General features: G+C 38.8%; 1 protein-coding gene across 4 annotated transcripts in view; it reads right to left on the reverse strand.

Moving 5' to 3' along the window:
* Positions 1-525: 525 nt before the first annotated feature.
* Positions 526-24,233, reverse strand: part of ZMAT3 (zinc finger matrin-type 3) — a 54,359-nt gene continuing 30,651 nt past the window's right edge. For 2 of the 4 annotated variants that reach the window (XM_050778321.1, XM_050778318.1), the window contains 4 exons: positions 13,865-13,984; positions 10,635-10,801; positions 10,412-10,512; positions 526-8,201 (listed from right to left, as the gene is read on the reverse strand). In XM_050778321.1, coding sequence (XP_050634278.1) covers positions 7,990-8,201; positions 10,412-10,512; positions 10,635-10,801; positions 13,865-13,984 — 600 coding nt within the window. In that variant the 3' untranslated portion in view covers positions 526-7,989. The remainder of the gene's footprint in view (positions 8,202-10,411; positions 10,513-10,634; positions 10,802-13,864; positions 13,985-24,233) is intronic. The other 2 variants (XM_050778319.1, XM_050778320.1) reach the window with 2 other exon arrangements.

Raw genomic sequence — 24,233 nt, forward strand, 5'->3', positions numbered from 1 at the left:
AACAGCATCTTACAGCCTATAATCTACTTTTTTGAATGAGCATTGAAATTCAAAAGTACACTGTATACAGAAAACCAGGCTGTGTAAAGGACCACATCTCAATTATGTTGCATATATAAATTGATTATATTTGTAAGAGTATTTTATATGTGAAACACCCAAAACACTAATGGGTATATGCTTTTTAATAACGTGTTTATTTCCAGCAGTGTTTATGGTACTAAGGCCAACTTTCTTAAAATTTGAAGGGAAAATAAATATTAAAATCTATCAACAAAATTGAGAACTCACTCCAGTTCCAGGCTAACTCCAGTGATGGCGAGAACAGGCAGTGTGAGCAGCTAGGTTGATTCTACTGCCAACCTAAAAGCTTACTGTACTTTGCATGATTTCCAGAAGAACATGGCAGATCGTGAGGAGACTGATGAATGGGGAACCCGTAGTCATGGAGAATCGGCATCAAAATAGTGTCTCAGTGTCGACAATTTACCTTCTTCCCTTGATCTTCAACTCATAACCAAACAATTTTCAGACAAGACTCAGAAACCATTTTATTAAATTGGAACACAAAATGCCTGTTATAATAATGTCAAGCCTTTATCAGAAATCAGTACATAAGTCAGGATACACAGCCAAAATGAGCCATCAACAAAAGCAGTATAAATTTTAAATAAGTTTCAGATTTCTATACTCAATGTGCTAAAGAAAATAAAACCGAAAGAGCAATTTCAATTTCACAATTCACAGTTGATTGGTTTTAATCCCATGACACAGGTGTCATTCTGCAGCCCCAGAACACAGATTTCCAAAGCAGTGACTGGCATTCTGACCCAGCAGCACACACAGATCTTAAGTCCCTGGATGACATTTAGAGAAAATTTTAATCAACCACCCTAATTACACACAGTTTGGGCTGACATTTTTTAGCTATATCCTTTACCAAAGATAGTTCTAGTGAAATAGCAAAAGCAGTTTTAAAAGTTTGCCATGCCATTAAATGAAGGGTTCTAAAGTCTCCCTTGGTTTTACATTTTATTCTCTAATTTAAAACAATAAGTGCATTAAAATGCAACCTTAATGGAGAAAGCAAAATCAGTTTTGCTTCTGAATCTAGAGCACATATCCAAGGAGAGGCAACTTATTGTCCCAGCAGATAAATGGAATGCTTTAAAGCAGGATCTGACATACTCCAGTAAGGCATTTCAAAGCAGACACATCATACCCAAACTAAATCATTATGGTCAGTCAAGGATACCACAGGTGAACACCAAGTAACGCAGAGTTAACGTGAAATTCTTACAAATGACACACGATTTACAAAACCCCAGAAAGGTACTCAGGTACCAAAAGAGGGCAAAACAATGACCAGCCACTCCAAAAGAGTTTTGTTACTGTACATGCCATATTTGCAGAGTAGAAATAAACTGCTCTATATGCGCTCTGCCCTAGGATATCACTCATTCTGACATGTGGAATTACTTTTCCTTAAAAAAATATATCATGTAGAGAATACACCAATAATAAATGATATAGAACATTTATTATTTTCACTAGTGAGGGGGTCGCTTAAGCACTTACAAAGACTTATAAATGAATCATGAAGGTCATCAAAATGCAAAAACATCTGATAAATGCTGCATTATTAGTATTCAACAGTGCAGCAAGATTTTTAGTAACTGCATCAGGCTTAATTTGGAACTATAGCCATGAGAATATCTTTAAGTTCAAACAACTGCCAAATGTCCAAAAATAAAAGTGTAATTAGTAAAAATATGTATTTTCCCTCCAAGTGCCCAAAGGAAGTATTCAATTACTTTGGAAGCCATGAATTTTATCAAACACACACAAGAATATGAATCTGGAACACTTCAATTCTGATTCAATTCTACCCACTGAATCTTCATGACCTGAAGAAAGTCACTTAAATTCTTTAGATTTATTCACAAAAAGTGGGCATAAAAATAAAGGCATATGTAAAAAAAAATTTTCTAAACATGACTACAGTAAAGCTAAAGATGGTTACTAAGGCTTACAATTTCAACAACTCATTGTACAGTACAATCATTTTTAATTCTGCTAATTATAGTTGGAGGAAACATGGATAATTACAATTCTCAGAGAATTCAAACAGAATTCTTTAGAAAAATTAATAGCTTCAACTTACTAAGCTACTAAATCTGTTCTCCTAGAGTTGTTTAAAACAGCTAATTATATAGGGGTTTGACCCTTACTCCCCTCTACCTTCTGGTAGAGCAGCTCAAAGTAGTGAAAGGAGAAGTGACAAGAGGGAGAAAAGCAGCAACAGATTGAAATGAGGTATTCGCTGATTTCATAAACCCCAATCAGTAATTTACAGTTTTTTGAAGAAGCTGCATAGTTTGGCAAAAATACATCATCAGAAGTAGGGAAAAGAAAAATTATATTGAAATTTTAAAATTTATGACAAGCATTTAAAAATGACCAATTCTAAAATAAACTTGTATTTGAGAATTGTCCTCCCTCACCGTAAGCACACACAAGAAGAGAAACTGGAAGACAAAAGTCCACAGGAGGAAAAAAAAAGTGTATTAATTGGCTCAGGTTATCAACTTAATACATCGCTTTCAAAAAAAGATATTTAAATGAATGTTAAACCTTAATTAATGACACCCATGCTAAGAATTTAGGGCAGTGTATTGCCTAAAATTTACTTTGGAATGTTCTTTAAAAAAAAAAAAAAAAAAAAACCTGATGGATCAATGGATGAAAAGAGGGATGGAGATATGAACAGACAGGTGGCAATACAAGTATAGTCAAATGTTGATGGCAGAAACTAGCAGTGGTTATACTGAGAAGTTTTTCCAACTTTGATATACGTCTGAAAATTTTCTTGAGAAAATGTTGAGGAACATGTTAACATTTCTATAATAAAATTAGTCTAGCAATGTGTTTCAAAGATTCTAAGTACTCAGGCAATTTAGAATTTTAAATTAATTAAACTAGGGAAATTTTTGCTTTTAAGGCCTCAAACCTGATTCGTGAAGATACTTCATTTAATATAGAAATGAACTAACACAACTAATAATTATTGTGCCAGTCTCTTCATATGCTTTAGTTGCAAATACATAATTTTCCCCTCTCTACAGAAAAGACAAGTTTGAAAATGACCACTAGAATAAAGAATTTTTCCAAACATCAGTGTCAAGTTCTTCCAATCGACCACACTGCCATTCACCGAGTACAAATGCAACACAGATCAAGGTGAAAAATGATCTATGTCTGCTGCCAGCTTGGGACAACTGGATTCATTTTCAGAATGTATGGTTTCTGATAATAATGACAATAGTTTTACTTGATATCAAATTGAGATTGCATTAAGAAAGGGAAAAAAAAAGATATAGAACAGAATTCACACAGACCTTTGTTATTCCAAGCTCCTATTTATGAATGGTGATTAATAGCAATAATTCTGTCATCTCTTCTCTCGGTGAAATGCTAATACTTGCTAAAGGCACTCAGATTCTGGGCTTAACGGAGACAAGGTCACATGGGACCATTAGCCAGTACGTTTTTTGGTAGCTACCCAGAAAAGGAAGTTTACAAATGTTCCTCCCATTCGTAATGGGAAGAAAAAGTCAAACAGCTATCAGTAGAAATGGTTTATGAGAAGCTATTTACACAGCTATTTGTCCATTCAGCTAGAGTGACAGTAACAGCTCACAATGGTAGGGGTTCTCCCCTGCCAAGAAAGCAAAAACAACAACAAAACACTTTTTTATCATATATGAAACTCCTGTACAATGATTTGGCTAGAAGAAAAGAAATAGTTGGTAAGGTCAGATTTTTTTGAAACATCTGTTCAAAAACCTGCATTAAACTTTTATCTGTCCTGACAAAACATGTCTCAATTTCTTTCTAAAGCAGCTCTATTGGCCTAGAATATTCCTCACCAAGTTCTTTAGAGAGGATTTCCAACCTAAGTTCTGACAATGAGGACATAAAGTAGGTTAGGTTCCAAAACCACCCTTCCTAGTCCTCTCTGTAGAAAATACCATGTCACACAGTTACATGTGTCCCCTGACACAAACCAGACTCATTTTACGTAGGTCACTGAACCTCAAACTGTTGTTGCTTGCTGTCCCAGCCAATTTAGGAGTGAAGGAAGATGTAACCAGACATACATATCTCCCTTTCTCCCTGTCCTAACTGTCGATAGGTAGCTATAAGCAAGCATATAGTTCTGTAGAAAAGCTTTCTAAAAGGAGGCGGAAGATCTCATGCTTCTTGTTAGCTTTTTAAGTCAAGGGGACGTAAGGATAATGTCAAGTAGCCACTATTCTTCTTTTAAACTCAGAGCTTCAAAAATCCTAACTGGTTTTCTAAGTTTACCAACTAATTAAAAGGTGAATGGTGAGGAAGAGTTGGAGGAGGAACTTTTTCCAAATAAATGGTATAAAGAATTATTCACCTTGCAGAATTTAGTACAATAAGAGACAGGCAGACAAACATAAACAACATGCACATATTTACAAGTTGCAGGACATGATGTACAAAGTCAAGACCAACAAAGTATTTTCAAAGTATCTTCGGTGTACTCAAAAGGATTACAGGGCACACTCAGTTTGGTAACTGAACTTTTTTTACAAAAGCACTTCAAAGGTATATGCAATCCAATCTTTTAATTGAAACACTAATTCTCTTTCTTTACAACTTCTTACCCTCAATACCTAAGAAGAATTCTAATTGTCATCTTCTAACATCGATTTTTTATGACAACTTACACAAGATATTATTCACAGAGAAAAGAGACTGATGGTATGCGTTGCTATGGATGATTACTGAAATCTAAGTTTTCTGGGTTTTTTTTCCTAATTTTTTGTTGTTGTTGTTTAGGCCTCTGTCCATCCTTGAAGACAGCATAGATAAAGACACTAACATAATTCCTGGGGAGCACAAGGTGCAAATCCTAAAATATGTTACAGAGCCAGACTGAGCTTCACAAAATGAAACCAACAAAGATCACATATCACTGACTCAGAAGAAACAACAGTCTGCTTAGACAGAGAAAAAACACTGTCTAAGGAATACATGAATATGAGAAATTGTACCATGCAGAGATGTATCTATTTAGGCATTTCCTGTCTGATAACCTCTGTCACCCTTTGTTTTCACCTATGGAACAGAGAAGAATACTGCAAGGTAACAAGCTCAAAACACACACTACTGTCATAGAGATTTGTGATTTTTTTTCAGATGTGCATGTAACTTTTACAAGTGATCATGGAAGTTATTTATCAACTTCCCAGAGTTTGGAAATTAAGAAGCAAATTGAGTTATTGTAGGCAATACGGTACTAAAGTGTCATATAAAACAAATACATAGTTCTTTTATAGTGCAAAGAAATACAGCAAGTAAGAAATAACACTATAAATCTAACTTCTTTCTTTAAAAGAAAATGCGCTTATGCATTCATAATATCCATTAAGGGCACTGGGAAACTGGAAACCTGAATACACAAGGCCTGAAAAAACATCAAGCCCTTAAGTCCGCTGCTTTTTCTATGTATATAATGAAATTGTTAAGTGGAGAGAGCAAGGGGAACCCTTCTTTTAAAACTACTTCCAATGGAAAACAAAGTGGATGAATACTATTTTTACAAAATATAAATTCATGTTCGTATCTTCTACTGTTATTTGAAATAAGGGTTGAAATACCTCTCTATGGCAACATACATGTGCATGTGTGTGTGTGTGGGGGGGTGTGCATATACAATCTACCTACAGAGAAAAAAAACTAGATTTTTAGGTAATCATAGAACCAAGTGGCCAGCACTATAATGTTAAAATTAATCAAAAAATTACACTTAGCAGCAAAATGAATAACCCTACTGGCCAATAGGAAAAGCCCTAAATTGCTCAAAACTAAGCAACTCTACTTCATACATTACTGGAAAAAAATAAAAAATAAAAGGGTTGTTATACTAAGAGTCACAGGTCTAGATAGAATCCTAACAGAATAGTAGTTGATTCTTCTGTTTCTGGGAGAAAAAAATGTTACAAAATAATTCTACTTCTCAAAGAACCACCACTTCAATAGAAGACAGTAACTGGATACTATACAAGGGTTAATCATACAAAACTCATTTTTAAACATGGGTCTGATTTGTTTAAAAATTGTCCCAAAGTATTACAGAAAAAGAATGATTGTAATTTGCCTTCCCCATCTATTTGCCTACAGAATTCTCGAGAAAAAATAGAAGTTGTATCTCTAATTAGTAAAACAAGCAATCGTATGTGAACTGACCATTGTGCAAATATATTGCTTAAAATATAAACTTCCTGATCAAGAGGCCTTTCAAAAGAAATATGGATGACCACTAGTCTTACCCATATAAAATATAGTAAATAGATAAAATGTAGTTAATGAATATTCACAGAGCACTCCATTAGTTAATCTAGATACACATTATAGCTTTTTTTTTTTTTTTTTTTTTTTTTCTGATACGGAGTCTTGCTCTGTCGCCCAGGCTGGAGTGCAGTGGCATGATCTTGGCTCACTGCAACCTCCACCTCCTGGGTTCATACAGCTTCTTATTTTAAACACAAAAAAATGAAAATAATAATACTGATATAATTATCAGATGTCAAAGTGATCTATCATATACTTGTTAGTATCTTCAAGAAAGCTGAATTACAAAGAGTAAAACCATAGTTCGTATATATTTCTACTGGAAACGAAGACAGTGAAACTTTATTTGCTTTTTTAAAAATTCCTCTCTGTATATGAAACAGCAGGTGGTGATATTTTTCAGGATGGCCAACAGACTGGCAAGACAAAGGAAAATGTAAGTAAAGCGTAAGAGTCAGATTATCAAAAAAGAAAGTGGCAAAACAAAATGTCAAGCAATCTGAACTTATGGTTTAGATCATGATATAAGTGCATGTTACTATCAATGAAGAAGTAACTCTAAAATCGAAAAATCAAACATACCTTTGTTTCCTAAAATCCACTGGAAAATGTATTTTTTTTAAATCATATCCATCTTAAACTCATTGAATATTCAAATATGAGGTTTGGAAAACCCACAGCACAGCTGGGGCATGAAAATGAGCTTGTTAGACAAGCTGATTCAATGAGGGGGGAAAAAGAGGAGGGAAGAAGGCAGCAATTACATGTATGAAATCCACAACTGGAAATCAAGTTTAGCTGTTTGGAAGTATACAAGCTCAGTGGGAGTATTTGAATTCAACAAAACTTGCATTTCAATGATGGGGAGACATGATACAGAAAAAAAAAATGTCCTAGGAAAGACCCTAACAGTTTATAATAATGTATCCTACTGACAATGCATTGAGGTGGCGGTTCTGGTTAAGCCCTGGGAAACTGAAATCTCTGCTGACCTATTTTTACTTTGATCTAAAAAGAATTCAATACAATTCTTTAACAGTACATAAAACTACAACTGCAAAAGAAAATGGCAGAAAAAAAATGTCCCAGGAAAGACCTTAACAGTTTCTAATAATGTATTCTACTGACAATGCATTGAGGTGGTCGTTCTGGTTAAGCCCTGGGAAACTGAAATCTCTGCCAACCTATTTTTACTGTGATCTAAAAAGAATTCAATACTATTCTTTAACGGTACACAAAACTAAAATTGCAAAAGAAAATGAAACTTTTAAATAGTCAAATTCTAAGCAGTCAGGCTACCAGTTGATCAGAACTCGGGCAAGTTATTTCTGATGGGGTAGGTAGGTCACATGCTATGAGCAGCTCAACACAATTGACCCTGCAAAAGCGTTATGACCTAAGAGAAGCACGTTCTCCACACCCGCCTCCCCCTACCCCGCCCCTGGACCCCCAGGTTTTGACATCTTATGGTACCACCATGGGTTACATGTATTAACATTAAGCAGAGGAATGTACTCATATCAAAAGGACCACAAAGCAGGGCAAGTTGACAAAAGGCAAACAACAGGCAGAGCGAGCTGCTCTATCTTAATGTGATAATCACTATACATATCCCAGATTTTCCATCTCATTCCTGTACCGCTGTTCCGACACCTTGCTCTTATGTTGCTTGCTCTCTAAATGCTGCCGGAATTCCATCTCTTCGCCAGCCCCAACATTACACATTGAACAGTAAAACTGGCCACTTGGAGTAACACACATGGCCAGATCACGTGGAATTCTCTGCCGAGAGCGGGGATTGAAGTAAGGACCTGCTAAAGCAAGAGATAAAAATAATATATTCAAAATATTCATTAAGTGAATGACAACCTGACCAATTATCACTGTAATTTGTAATTCTAAGTTCAAATTACAAAATTCACAGATTCTTAGCCTTAAGTGAATGTGAAGTTAATGGATTTTTTAAATTACAATCTTACGCAGGTTTGATCTAAAAAGATAAAATGATTCCTCCAACTATTGTCAGAAAAATTGCTATAGAGTCAAACCCAAATTCCAAATGGCTGTGTCTCTAAAAAAGTGAATACACTTTTAAAAAATACTTTAATTTCCAAGCATTATATCAGAAGTCTTACGCTTATGTTACCCCATTAATCCAAAAATTCTACTTGTAAGAATTATCCTAAGAAAATATTAAGAATTTTCACACTGAGATTTAATAGCAATATGTTTACCTCAGCAATGATTATAAAAACAAAAATTTAGGGGGAAGGAGAGATTCAAAAATAGGATTAAAGAAAATATGATAATGAATGCAATGGAAAACTATGCAGTTGCTAAACATAATAATGCTATAGAAAACTCTTATGCTATTAAGTAAACTATGAATATCCCAAACTAGGATCCCATTTCTATTTTAAAGAAGTCATATATATGACGAGACTAGAATGAAATCTGCAAAAGCGTTGGTGACATTATTGATCATTTCATTTTCCTCTTTCTACATTACTGATCTCATACGCTGGACCCTTAGAGTTCATTAACTTTCTGCTTTTCACTTCCACTATAATAATATCTGTGTAATGCTTTTCTCGAAATACTGCTTTCACTGCATCCTACAAGTGTTAATATATGTTCATTGCTGTTTCATTGTAAGAATTTTTAATTTCCAGTATAACTGTTTCTTTGAACCATGAGTTATTTAGAAGTGTTTTTAAATTCCCAAACAAATGGAAATTGTGTTTGCTTTTCTATTTTTGTTGTTGACATCTCATTTCATTGTATTCATTGCACTGTCAGAGAACATAATCTATCCTAAAATTTATTTTTCTGATATTAATACAGCTATCCCAGCTTCTTTCATTTCAGATAGATTTCTTTCATCCAATTTAACATTTTTTGGACTTTGGTAATTTTACTTTTATTATAATTACTAATACATGTTTAGACTTTTATTAATCATAATGAATTGTGCTTTTCCTTTTTTTTTTTTTTTTTTTTTTTTTTTTGAGACAGAATCTTGCTCTGTCACCCAGACTGAGTGCAGTGGTGCAATCTCAGCTCACTGTAGCCTCCACCTCCCAGGTTCAAGCGATTCTCCTGCCTCAGCCTCCCAAATAACTGGGATTGCAGGCGCATGCCACCATGCCCAGCTAATTTTGTACTTTCAGTAGACACAGGGTTTCACCATGTTGGTCAGGCTGATCTCGAACTCTTGACCTCAGGTGATCTACCTACCTCAGCCTCCCAAAGTGCTGGGATTACAGGCATGAGCCACCGGCGCCTGGCCTGAATTGTGTTTGCTATATGTCCTTTTTATAGTAGGCCTCTCTGGTTTTTCAGTTAGCTCTGTTTTCTATTTCTTTCACTGTTCAAGTAAATGACCTCTGCGGGCATGTGCATGAATCAGACGCTGAAGTAGAGGGGAGGGTGAGGGACGACTCAGCCCACTCTCCCTACTGAAGACTATCAGAAAATGCAGAATTTATTCCTATAAATCAGTGTTTGTGAACTAAATGTGTATATCAGAAGCATCAAGTAAGCATTTTCAAAACACGCATATGTCTGGGTCCCACTCCAAATTTACTCGTTGAAAATCTCTAAGTCATGGTTCAGGCATTTTGTAAAGACTCCTCGGGTAATTCTGTTTCACTAGCCTGGTTAAAAACCACTGCTTTAGAATCTTTTTTTTTTTTTTTAACATGGTACAACTTTAAACCAAGTAGCCCATTTTTATCATGCCTTTTATATTTCTCAGCTGGCAAATATAAACAAACATAAAGGGACAATGTTAAGAGATCCTAAAACATAGACTATGGTGTAAAACCAAAATAAATAATATATTTAGTATTTATAAGAATAAATAAAATAAATGAGACCTGAAATACACACCAGCCTAGACTAATTCAATAAAACACAGACTTAACTCCAAATTCTCAGGGCTATCTATTATCATTAAAAGAAACAAAAACAAAGGAAACTATGTACAGAATGTCGCCAAGGCATGTGGAAACAGACAAGATACCTGAATTATTCTGTACTGTATACATATTTCTCCTGTTAGGCATCATCTTAAACTCATTCCCTTCTTTCCTGGCCCGCCGTTGACCCAGCTCTGAGGATTCCCTGGAGAAAAGAAGTTTAAAAAAGAGTGAGTCTTCTAAACAAGAATCCCTTTCTACTCTTTTTCTTTAAAGACAATCAATCTCACATAACACTTTGGCCTCAGAGAAAATGGCAATACCTACGAGAATGAGTTACTCTGAGCTTCTGCCAGCCGCAGCCTCTTGGCATGATTCTTCCCTTGATAGTGAGCCTGAGCCACAGCCGGGGAACTGAAGGAGGCGTCACAGAGCTTACAGTAATCATTCTCTGTGGCCAGGATCACTCGGCCTCCTGGCTTAAAGGAGCCCATCTGACATCAAAGACACAAAAAGAAACAAGGTTAAAAAAATATGGAGCTTCCTCCTTCTCCTCAAAGGTCTTTCTAAGAGCTGAAAAACAACCAAAGGATATGGCATGACCACAAGCATTAAGCTTCATCAGGAAAACAATTCATTCCAGGAAAACAAAAAGGCTGGGAGATACTTAATCATGGTTTTGCATTATAATCACACAGGTACCCAATTAGTGAATGGCTCATTGCTGTCGCCACTGAAGACATTTTTTAAAAGAGTTTTAAAACCTTAGATTTAGGACAGTAAGTCATGGGTAAATAGGTAAGGCCTAAAACCACATTTCGGGAAAGAGTAAAGTCTATGCAGAATCCATCAATAAGCATTTACTGACTTTTAACTATTTATTAGGATTGCTGTCTAGTCCAGAAGGGATATGTAGTCATATATTTTTTTGAAAAGAGCCCCTGTCCTCAAAGAGTCTACAAACAAGCTAGATATAATCAGGAAAAAACTAAAAATGAGTAGCAAATCCAGACAACTGTATTCAGGTTGAGGAATAACATGTTAAAGAGAGCCTAACAGAGGGCCCAGAAGGTAGTAGGCACTCAGTAAATATTAGGTTAACCAAAAAAAATGACACACTAGGTTTTGGCCAAAAGAGAATAATATACTACACGATAAAGATCTGGAAACCATATATATCAGGAACAGTTGCAGAAAATAGCATCATTTCACTTGGAAGGGAAGATTTTTCTGGGGTGTGCTATAAAGAAAGGCTTAGGCTGCCTGCCCAGGAGGGTGGAGCCCACTGAAAACAGCCCCCACTGCGGGGGGCAGCTATTCAATTCCAGAGCAGCCTTCAGAAACCAGTGACAGGAAAACTATGCAGCTTGAAGATCTCTCTGGGTATCTTCTTGTTCTCTGATTTGGTTTTTTATATATCTCGTTTTCCCCACAAATCCCGAACAGCCAGAATTGCTACCCACACTTTTAAGTACTAAAAACTAACACTCAGAAAAGTAAAATGATACAAGCTGGTTAGGAGTAAAGGTCTAAGATCAAAAGAAATTCTTGGGCCAGGTGCGGTAGCTCATGCCTGTAGTCCCAGCACCTTGGGAGGCCAAGGTAGGTGGATCACCTGGAGTCAGGAGTTCAAGACTAGCCTGGCCAACATGACGAAACCCTGCCTCTACTAAAAATAACAAAAATTAGCTGGGTGTGGTGGTGGGCACCTGGAATCCCAGCTACTCGGGAGGTTGAGGCAGGAGAATCCCTTGAATCCAGGAGATGGAGGTTGCAGTAAGCCAAGATCGCACCATTGCACTCCAGTCTGGGCAACAAGAGCAAAACTTCATCTCAAAAAAACAAAGAAAAAAAGAAAGAAATTCTTGTTCCACCACTTTAGAAAACATGTAACATCATGGAAAGTTACTTAGCTCATCTAAGCTTCTAATAAACTTCCAGTGAGGCTGATACTACCGGACCATGGACACCAATTTGAGTAATATGGCCAATACCTCTAAGTTGTTGAAAGCATTAAATGAGGTCAGGACCTGGGACTAAAATGAAGCAAGTGAGACACTTGTCTTGGGTTCAGAATTTAACAGAGCATCAAAAAAAACTCAGTAATTAAGACAAATAATACTTTAATGGAGTATTTTTTAAATTAAATTTTCTTTTTATTTTTTTGAGACAGTCTCGCTCTGTCGCCCAGACTGGAATGAAGTGGCACAATCTTGGCTCACTGCAACCTCCACCCCCCAGGTTCAAGTGATTCTTGTGCCTCAGCCTCCCAAGTAGCTGAGACTACCGGCATGCGCCACCACACCTGGCTTAAAAAATTAAATTTAATGCAAAAAAATTAATGATTAATAAAATACCAAAATTTTACATTCAGAATCAGTAACAGAGCCATGCCAAGTCATATTGCAGCCTGGGACAAAAGGAAAATCAGTAATACTTAAGTTTTTAATGTTTTGTTCACTACTATTTTACATCAGTTTTATATTTCTAAAATGTTACATTAAATATCTATCTTGATTACTGAGTTTTTTGGCTCCTTCTTAAATTGTATGCCCAAGTTTAGTGCATCCATCACCTCACTGAAGTCTCAGCCCTGAATGAAACAACGTATGAAACATTCTCAGCACAGTGTCTGGCACGATATGTACTCAGTTATAACTATTATTATTTATGACCACTGTATTGTTTTACAGATATATAACACTTCAAAGACAGATTAAGAAGTAGACTCTATGTTTCAGAGATAATTAAGGTACAGGAATATCTTGCCTAAATCACCTGTTCTATCTTCCAAAGAGCAAAAGAACTTGGTTTTCAAGTCTGTTTCATAATAGCAAGGTCCAAAACATGTTTATACAGGCTCTCTGCATAGAGGTAAGTAATAAGCAATCTCAAAAAACTAATTTTGCAACTGGAAGGCAAAATCTGAAATAAATGAGATGAACTGCAATAAAGGAACACATGTTTGAAAATCTCTTCATTTTGGGGTTAGCCTAGACATTCAGAATCATTTAGCCCAGAATTTTTTTTTTTTTTTTTTTTTTTTTTTTGAGATGGAGTCTTGCACCGTTGCCCAGGCTGGAGTGCAGTGGCGCGATCTTGGCTCACTGCAAGCTCCGCCTCCCAGGTTCACGCCATTCTCCTGCCTCAGCCTCCTGAGTAGCTGGGACTACAGGTGCCCGCCACCACGCCCGGCTAATTGTCTGTATTTTTAATAGAGACAGGGTTTCATCACGTTAGCCAGGATGGTCTTGATCTCTTGACCTTGTGATTCGCCCGTCTCGGCCTCCCAAAGTGCTGGGATTACAGGAATGAGCCACCGGGCTCGGCCCATTTAGCCCAGAATTTTAAGAAATGTATAAAGAATCATGTAACAATGGCCTGCATTAAATCCAGCACTGTAGTTCAAGGAGTTAAAAGTACCAAGCAGCATCTTTCAGGATTATTTTCCCAACTGTACCCTGATGGACACATGGACGACAAATGTCATCCATAATCATTTGTGCATACTACAGCTTCCACCCTAATGCTGCTTCACCCTGACATATGTGTCTCACCTGCGGAGGGACTGGAACAACTGGAGTAGCTGCAGGCTCGACCATATTGCTCATTCTAGCAGGAGGAGGACAGCTATTTGCTGCATAGTAATTTCGGAGTTTCTTACCATGATTTTTACCCTAGAAATAAAAATAAAATGAGTACAGCAGTCCCCCCTTATCTGCAGTTTCAGCAATTTCAGTTAGCTATGGTCAACTGCGGTCCAAAAATATTAAGATATTTTGAGAGAGAGACCACATTCACATAATTTCCATGACAGTATATTTTTATAATTGTTCTTTTTTCTAATTAGTTATTGTTGTTACTCTCTTACTGGCCCAATTTATAAATTAAACTTTATCATAGGTTATGTATGTACAGGAAAAAAAAATGCATATGGAAGGGTTCAGAAATATCACAGTTTTAGGCATCTACTAGGGGTCTTGATATCTCCTACGGAAAAAAAGAAAACTGTAATCACCATGAGAAAGGGTGTCAAACTGAGTTAATAAATGTATTTACTTAATCACTTAAAAAAAAAAGAAAAAAACACAAGTAATACTAACTACACTTTATTCCTTCATACATACACAATCCTGGGGGTAAAAAGACTACTAGCTAGATTTGATTGCTAGATCTCGAAGTAAAAGAGCCTACTCTTTGGCTCTAACAGAATGATTAAACTTATCTGGGAAAGATAAGAGAACAAAGGCAAAAGAAATTAATTTCCTATATGTTTCTTAAAAAGTATCACATTGGCTGGGTGCGGCGGCTCATGCCTGTAATCCCAGCACTCTGGGAGGCCGAGAAGGGTGGGTCACCTGAGATCAGGAGTTCAAGACCAGCCTGACCAACATGGTGAAATCCCGTCTCTACTAAAAATACAAAAATTAGCTGAGCGTGGTGGCACACGCCTGTAATCCCAGCTACTCGGGAGGCTGAGGCAGGAGAACCATTTGAACCTGGGAGGTGGAGGTTGCAGTGAGCTAAAATCACACCACTGCACTCCAGCCTAGGCGACAAAGTTAGACTCTGTCTCAAAAACAAACAAACAAAAAAAGTATCACATTTTCCAGTGACCTGCGTCCTCACCCAAGTTCTTGCAATTTATATGCCACAGTTAAATATGAATTTCATGACACTCTGATCTAATATACTTATAAGTTAGTAATGAAATGGATAATTCAATTATTCTTTAAAAATTGCACTTACAGAGTATCTTTTTACTTACAAAGGATGTTAATTGCATTTATTCATTTGCTGCTCACAAAAATCTTATAAGAGGAATTTGTTAATATTGTACATTTATGACAGCCAAGGAACTGCGATCCAGAGACTGTAAGGAACTTGCCCCCAGCTCCCTTCTCAGGGGCTAAATGGCACAGTCAAAGCCCGAGACAGGCCTTCCAAATCAAAGAATGGCCCTTTTCCACTACAGCATGATGGCTTCAAGTTGCACTAAAAAGCTCTGCTAACATGAATTTGCCTTTCTCATCACATTTTAAGTTATTAGTCACATGATTATATTCCTTGAACTGACACAAACTAGTGGCAAGGGCCAACACTAGGAAAGCATTCTACATAAGGGTAAAACAATAAATTATTCTTTAAACTGCATTGTAAAACTAAAACCTGCAGGCAAACATTTATTCACCATCTATTTATATGCTAAGCCTTAGAAATAAACTAAGGACTAGCACATAAAGGAGGAGACAGATACGTAAGCAGCTAAATAGAGTAATGAACTAAGATCCATCTTCTCCTCACTTGAATACCCTAAAGGTGCTTTTACCATGGTCACAGTGAACTCCAGAGTCAAATCCAGTGTTCACATATGTGCCTTCATCTTACTGGAACTCAAAGTAACATGATACAGTTCATTTCCTTCTTGAAATATTCCTCCTACTATCATCTATAGTCTTTCTTCCCGCCCCACCTCTCCTCCTCTATCAGACCTCTAAACTCTACAATGTCCAAGAACCCACCCTTGGCCCTCTTCTACTCTCTGACTCTAGGTTATTTTACCCAGACATATAGCTTTCAAATACCATGAGTAAGTTGGTGACTCCCCATATCAATCTCCATCCTTGACCTTTAGAACCATATATCCAACTTTCTCCTGGTCATCCACACTTTCATGTCTTAAGAGGCATATCCAACTTAAAATAACTTTTGATTCCTCCTCCATAGAACTTTCTCATCACCACCATTACCACCACCACTAGTCATCCACAGTAGGTAAATGGCACCACCATCCACAAAGTTACTCAAGAAAAGTCAAGGGGGCCTTTTCCTGATTCCATCCTTCCCTAAGCCCAACACATTCAACCCATCAGCAAGTCTTGTCATTCAAAATACATCCCACATCACTCCACTTCTCTCCATGGATACTACAAATACCACAGTAATCCAAGGTACCAACATTTTTCGTTTGCAGTAGGTAACAGTGGTAATCCAAGGTGCCAACAATTTTCATTTGCAGTAGATAACAACTCCTAATTGGTCTCTGCTGTTAATCTTGTCCTCCTAGAATTCTGCTCATTATAAACCAGGGTAATAATTCTTGACATGAATCAGTTCCATGTCACTCCCTCACATAAAACTCTTCCAATGGCTTCCTGCTATACTTAAAATTGACACATCTTACCTATAAGGCCCTACATGACCTGGCCCCGTCTACCTCTTGGGTCTTATGTCAGACAAAACTCCTTCCTTTCCCCTGCACATTATGCTCCTGGCTCACTAGGCTGCATCTGCTCCTTAAATATGCCAAGCTCACTCTAGCTCCAAGGTCTTTGTACTTAACTGTTCCTTTTGCCTAGAATGTACCTCTTGCAGATCTCTGTATGGCTGGCTCCTTCTAGAATCTTTCAAGTCTCAACTCAAACTGGACCTCACTCACTCTCAAGTGTCACAACCATTCCCCCTCCCCACACCACACACACACCATCATATTACCACACTGTCTGGTTTTATTTTATCTTAGTACCACTAATCACTGTCTAAAATAATAGTTGGTTTACTTGTTTTTTTTTTTTCCACTTTCCTCCGCTCTGTAATGTAGACTCCTTGAAAATAAGGACCTTATCTGTCTTGTTTACCATTCTAATCCCAATGCCTAGAATGGTTTCCAGAATATAGCAAGCAAGCAATAAATAACTGTTGGATAAATGAACCAAGTATTATAATGAAGCTAATAAACTGCTAGGAGAACACAGAGAAGGAATTGCTTACTCCAGCCTGAATGTATCAAGGAAGACTTCCCTGAAAAGGGGGCCACTGACTCATCTTTTTAAATGAGCAAATGTTTACAGGGGAGGTAAGAAGTAAGGGAAAAGAAAACTGTGCACCAAGAAAATAGCATGAGCAACAGCCCAGCCTTCTGTGTTGAGGGACCACAAGGAGAGATAACGGTCTTCTAGATCCTTTGGAGGAGAGGCACAAATGGAAACACACAGGGGGCTCATTCTTAATGCCTTTGCCCACGATAAAGAATTTGGACTTCAGAGGCAGCAGGGAGCCTCTGAGGAACTTTAAGCAAAGCAGTGCACGACTTGATTGCATTTGATAAAGATGAGCATCAGGGTAGCAGACCAAGCTGGAAGCTGGGAAGATACACAGAGGAGAGTAAAGGACAAAATCCTAGGACACTACAATATAGAGTCTAGTAGAGAATGAAGATCCAGAAAATAAGATTGAGAATGTGTAGTCAAAATGTAAGACAAAAATCAGATAGTGTGTTATCATAGAAGCCCACAACCAAACTGGAGTTCAAGAGTGTGGTCAGGATGAAGACAGACTCTCAGGAACGATCAGAATGTGGATGGTATTTAAAGCTATGGAGCCAAAAACCATTACCTAGACAGAGTGGAGACAGATAAGAGCTTGCAAAATAGGCCTGAAGCAAGAACATGGCTGGATAATGGAGAAAGACACAGGAACTATGAAGAAGGTAAGAACAAGTAATAACATATTGAATAAGAAGGCAGAAGGGAGGTGAACTGCAGGGTAGATGGAAATATTTATGAAAAATTTTTAAAGGTGTGGGGAAGAAAAAAGGCTTTGGGGAAGAAGATAGAGTCAACATACTGAGATTGAGACAACAGAAAGACATCTCGATGAATCCAAGAGACAGTGCAATGTGTGGATTAGTGACAGCAACTGGAGACAGACAAATTCCTAGGCAGACAGGGATGGGTCCCTGTGAAACCCAACCTTCAAACCAAAGACAGTTTATAGCCTGAAAACTGAGCTGCCAGTTCCAGGTAGAGTTCACAACCAGAGTGAGAACTTCCTCGATGCCTTTTACGCAATTAAATGGTGCTTTTTCCAAGCCCACTCGTGAACCAATCAGCACACACTCCCCCATTCTGAGCCCATAAAAATCCCAAACTCAGCCCCCACAGATGGCAAACCTCTTTTGGGTCCCCTCTTAAACAGAGGGCTAATCACTCTTGGGCCCCCTCTCCGTTGAGAGCTTTCCTTCTGTCGCTCAACAGAATTCTTCTCCACCCTACTCACTCTCCAGTGTCCATGTACCTTATTCCTCTTATTCCTCTTGGTCGTGGGACAAGAACCCAGGATACGCCGACCTGTAACGCACACCCGTTCACTGAACTGCAGGTGGTGGGACCAAATGAGCTGTAACATGCCCCTGTTCACCAAGCTGCAGGTGGCGGGAACAACAGAAAGCTGCAACATTTCTTGGGAGGTCAGATCTTGGGACTCCCTGGGTGACAGTTGTAACACCCCTTGGGACTCCGTCATTGCTGACATCTCTGAGTTTTCGGGCACCACCCACATTCCCCTCATCTAAATGACGACACCCAATGCAGAAGCTGCTGGCAACACACCCAGTGGAGCCACGGGCTGAGCATAGATCCCTCAGCGGGCACAAGATCCAGATCAAGGCACAAGCCAAGCACAGCCTGCCAGGCTGAGCGGGCGGAGTGAGCTCGGTGGAACGAGGCCCCAGGCAAAGGGCACAACAGCCACAGAGATCTCCAGCTGGTGAAACAGCACCAAAAGCATCCTTACACTGCAACCCTCCCTCCCGCTCACCGAGCAACCAGGGAGAAAAGGCCAGTGTGCCATTTCCTCCCACTTGCCGAACTACAAAAGCTGCAACATTAGCACTAAGGAAGTCAAGGCTAAGAAGGTTTAGGAATCTTCTAAAAACAGCTGAGAATTTGAATCTACAAATCTGGCGGAAGATAACGGGGTTAAATAGTTACTGACTACCCTCTATGTTCTGGCCACCATTCTAAGAAAAGGAGATAAAACAGTGAACAAAGGCAAAGTCTCTGCCCTCGAGAAACTTTTCTAGGGAACATAAACAGAATACATATATACATATATACATATATGTGTGTGTGTGTGTATGTACACACACACAACCAAAGAAAAAAGAGTGACTAACAACTGCTCTGCAAAAAATAAAACAGGATGATATAACAGATAATGGACAGGGAGAGGGTGAGGTGGGCAGATAAGGCTTCTCTGGGGAGATACACGTCAACTAAAACCTGAAGCATGAGATGGCTCCATGCAATGTAGAGAAAGGGGGGAAGCGCTGGGCATCAAGAGACCCACTTGGCTGTGTTAAGTCTGAGATCCTTTTAGATGTCCAAAGAGAGACCAACCTGGAGTTTATGAACGAGGTCAGGTTACAGATAGAATCTGAGGAGTTATTAGTATGTAGGTGGAATTTAAAACCATGGAACTAGGGCCAGGGACAGTGGCTCATGCCTATAATCCCAGCACTTTGGGAGGCTGAGGGAGAAGGAACACTTGAGTCCAAGACTTTGAGACCAAACTGGGCAAAATGACAAGACCCTATCTCTAAAAAAAAAAAAAAATAAGCCAGGCATGGTGGTGCAAACCTATGGTCCCAGCTACCAGGAGCACTGAGGTGGAAGGATTGGTTAAACCCAGAACGTTGAGGCTGCAGTGAGCCATGACTGCAACACTACACTCCAGCTGGGTGACAGAGTGAGACCCTGTCTCAAAAACTAAAATAAAATACAAGATGGCTGAATAGGAACAGCTCTGGTTTGCAGCTCCCAGCGTGATTGATGCAGAAGATGGGTAATATCCACATTTCCAACTGAGGTACCTGGTTCATCTCACTGGGACTGGTTGGACAGTGGGTGCAGCCCACAGAGAGCGAGCTGAAGGTGTCGCCTCACCCGGGAAGCCAAGGAGTCGGGGGATCTCCCTTTCCTAGCCAAGAGAAGCCGTGACAGACTGTACCTGGAAAAATGGGACACTCCCACCCGAATACTGTGCTTTTCCGAAGGTCTCAGCAACCGGCAAACAAGGAGATACTCTCCCGTGCCTGGCTTGGTGGGCCCCATGCCCACAGAGCCTTGCTCATTGCTAGTGCAGCAGTCTGAGATCAAACTTCAAGGCAGCAGCCTGGTTGGGGAAGGGGCGTTCGCCATTACTGAGGCTTGAGTAGGTAAACAAAGCAGCTGGGAAGCTCAAACTGGGCAAAGCCCACCACAGCTCAGCAAGGCCTACTGCCTCTAGACTCTGCCTCAGTGGCCAGGGCTTAGCTGAGAAAAAGGCAGCAGACAACTTTGGGAGAGTTAAACGTCCCTGTCTGACAGCTCTGAAGAGAGCAGTGGTTCTCCCAACATGGCATTTGAGCTCTGAGAATGGACAGACTGCCTCCTCAAGTAGGTCTCTGACCCCCGTGTAGCCTAACTGGGAGACACCTCACAGTAAGGGCCGACAGACACCTCATATAGGTGGATGCCCCTCTGGGACGAAGCTTCCAGAGGAAGGATCAGGCAGCAATATTTGCTGTTCTGCAGTATTTGCTGTTCTGCAGCCTCCGCTGGTGATACCCAGGCAAACAGGGTCTGGAGTGGACCTCCAGCAAACTCCTGCAGCTGAGGGACCTATTAGAAGGAAAACCAACAAACAGAAAGGAATAGCATCAACATCAACAAAAAGGACATCTACACCAAAACCCCATCTGTAGGTCACCAACATCAAAGACCAAAGGTAGATAAAACCAAAAAGATGGGGAGAAACCAAAGCAGAAAAGCTGAAAATTCTAAAAATCAGAGTGCCTCTTCTCCAAAGGGTCACAGCTCCTTGCCAGCAATGGAACAAAGCTGGAAGTAGAATGACTTTGACGAGCTGACAGAAGTAGACTTCATAAAGTGGGTAATAACAAACTTCTCTGAGCTAAAGGAGCATGTTCAAACCCATCGCAAGGAAGCTAAAAACCTTGAATAAAGGTTAGATGAATGGCTAACTAGAATAAACAGTGTAGAGAAGACCTTAAATGACCTGATGGAGCTAAAAACCATGGCATGAGTACTTCGTGACACATGCAGAGGCTTCAATAGCTGATTCGATCAAGTGGAAGAAAGGGCATCAGTGATTGAAGATCAAATTAATTAATGAAATAAAGCAAGAAGACATGGTTAGAGAAAAAAGAGTAAAAAGAAACGAACAAAGCCTCCAAGAAATATGGGACTATTGAAAACACCAAACCTACGTTTGATTGGTGTACTTGAAAGTGATGGGGAGAATGGAACCAAGTTGCAAAACACTCTGCAGGATATTGTCCAGCAGAACTTCCCCCACCTAGCAAGGCAGGCCAACATTCAAATTCAGGAAACACAGAGAACTCCACAAAGATACACCTTGAGAAGAGCAACCCCAAGACATGTAATTGTCAGATTCCCCAAAGTTGAAATGAAGGAAAAAATGTTAAGGGCAGCCAGAGAGAAAGGTCGAGTTACCCACAAAGGGAAGCCCATCAGACTAACAGCGGACCTCTTGGCAGAAACCCTACAAGCCAGAAAAGAGTAGAGGCCAATATTCAACATTCTTAAAGAATTTTCAACCCAGAATTTCATATCCAGCCAAACTACGCTTCATAAGTGAAAGAGAAATGAAATCCTTTACAGACAAGCAAATGCTGAGAGAGTTTTGCCACCACCAGGCCTGCCTTACAAGGGCTCCTTGAAGGAAGCACTAAACATGGAAAGAAACAACCTATATCAGCCACTGCAAAAACATGCCAAATTGTAAAGACCATCGATGCTATGAAGAAACTGCATCAATTAACGGGCAAAACAACCAGCAAACATCATAATGACAGGATCAAATTCACACATGACAATATTAACCTTAAATGTAAATTGGCTAAATGTCCCAATTAAAAGACACAGACTGGCAAAGTGGGTAAAGATCCGTCAGTGTGCTGTATTCAGGAGACCCATCTCATGTGCAAAGACAGACACAGGCTCAAAATAAAGGGATGGAGGAAGATCTACCAAGCAAATGGAAAGCAAAAAAAAAAGCAGGGATTGCAATCCTAGTCTCTGATAAAACAGACTTTAAACCAACAAAGATCAAAAAAGACAAAGAAGGCCATTACATAATGGTAAAAGGATCAATTCAATGAGAAAAGCTAACTATCCTAAATATATATGCACCCAATACACAAGCACCCAGATTTATAAAGCAAGCCCTTAGAGACCAACAAAGAGACTTAGACTCACACACAATAATAATGGGAGACTTTAACATCCCACTGTTGATATTACAGATTAACGAGACAGAAGGTTAACAAGGATATCCAGGAATTGAACTCAGCTCCGCACCAAGTGGACCTAATAGACATCTGCAGAACTCTCCACCCCAAATCAACAGAATATACATTCTTCTCAGCACCACATCGCACTTATTCTAAAATTGACCACATAACTGGAAGTAAAGCATTCCTCAGCAAATGTAAAATAACAGAAATCAAAACAAACTGTCTCTCAGACCACAGTGCAATTAAATTAGAACTCAGGATTAAGAAACTCACTCAAAACTGCACAACTATGTAGAAACTGAACAACTTGCTCCTGAATGACTACTGGGTAAATAACGAAATGAAGGCAGAAATAAAGATGTTCTCTGAAACAAATGAGAACAAAGACACAACATACCAGAGTCTCTGGGGCACATTTAAAGCAGTGCATAGAGGGAAATTTATAGCACTAAATGCCCACAAGACAAAGCAGGAAAGATCTAAAATCAACACCCTAACATCATAATTAAAAGAACTAGAGAAGCAAGAGCAAACAAATTCAAAGGCTAGCAGAAGGCAAGAAATAACTAAGATTAGAGCAGAACTGAAAGAGATAGAGACACAAAAATCCCTTCACAAAAAAAAAATCAATGAATCCAGGAGCTGCTTTTTTTAAAAAAAGATCAACAAAATTGAGAGATGGCTAGCAAGACTAATAAAGAAGAAAAGAGAGAAGAATCAAATAGATGCAGTAAAAAATGATAAAGGGGATGTCACCACCAATCCCACAGAAATACAAACTACCATCAGAAAATACTATAAACATTTCTAAGCAAATAAACTAGAAAACCTAGAAGAAATCGATAAATTCCTGAACACATATACCCTCCCAAGACTAAACCAGGAAGAAGTTGAATCTCTGAATAGACCAATAACAGGCTCTGAAATTGAGGCAATAATTAATAGCCTACCAATCAAAAAAAGTCCAGGGCCAGACAGATTCACAGCCGAAATCTACCAGAGGTACAAAGAGGAGCTTGTACCATTCCTTCTGAAACTATTCCAATCAATAAAAAGAGGGAATCCTCCCTAACTCATTTTATGAGGCCAACATCATCCTGACACCAAAGCCTGGCAGAGACACACACACACAAAAAAGAGAACTTTAGACCAATATCCCTGATAAACATCGATGCAAAAATTCTCAATAAAATACTGGCAAACCAAATACAGCAGCATATCAAAAAGCTTATCACCACAATCAGGTCAGCTTCATCCCTGGGATACAAGGCTGGTTCAACATACTCAAATCAATAAACATAATCCATCACATAAACAGAACCAACGACAAAAATCACGATTATATCAACAGATGCAGAAAAGGCCTTCGACAAAATTCAACAGCCCTTCATGCTAAAAACTCTAAATAAATTAGGTATTGAGGGAACGTATCTCAAAATAATAAGAGCTATTTATGACAAACCCACAGCCAATATCACACTGAATGGGCAAAAACTGGAAGCATTCCCTTTGAAAACCAGCACACGACAAGGATGCCCTCTCTCACCACTGCTATTCAACATAGAGATGGAAGTTCTGGCCAGGGCAATTAGGCAAGAGAAAGAAATAAAGGGTACTCAATTAGGAAAAGAGCAAGTCAAATTGTCCCTGTTTGCAGATGACATGATTGGATATTTCAAAAATCCCATCGTCTCAGCCCAAAATCTCCTTAAGCTGATAAGCAACTTCAGCAAAGTCTCAGGATACAAAATCAATGTGCAAAATTCACAAGCACTCCTATACACCAATAACAGAAAAACAGAGAGCCAAATTATGAGTGAACTCCC

Source organism: Macaca thibetana, chromosome 2 (assembly GCF_024542745.1).
Source record: "Macaca thibetana thibetana isolate TM-01 chromosome 2, ASM2454274v1, whole genome shotgun sequence".
NCBI lineage: Eukaryota > Metazoa > Chordata > Mammalia > Primates > Cercopithecidae > Macaca > Macaca thibetana.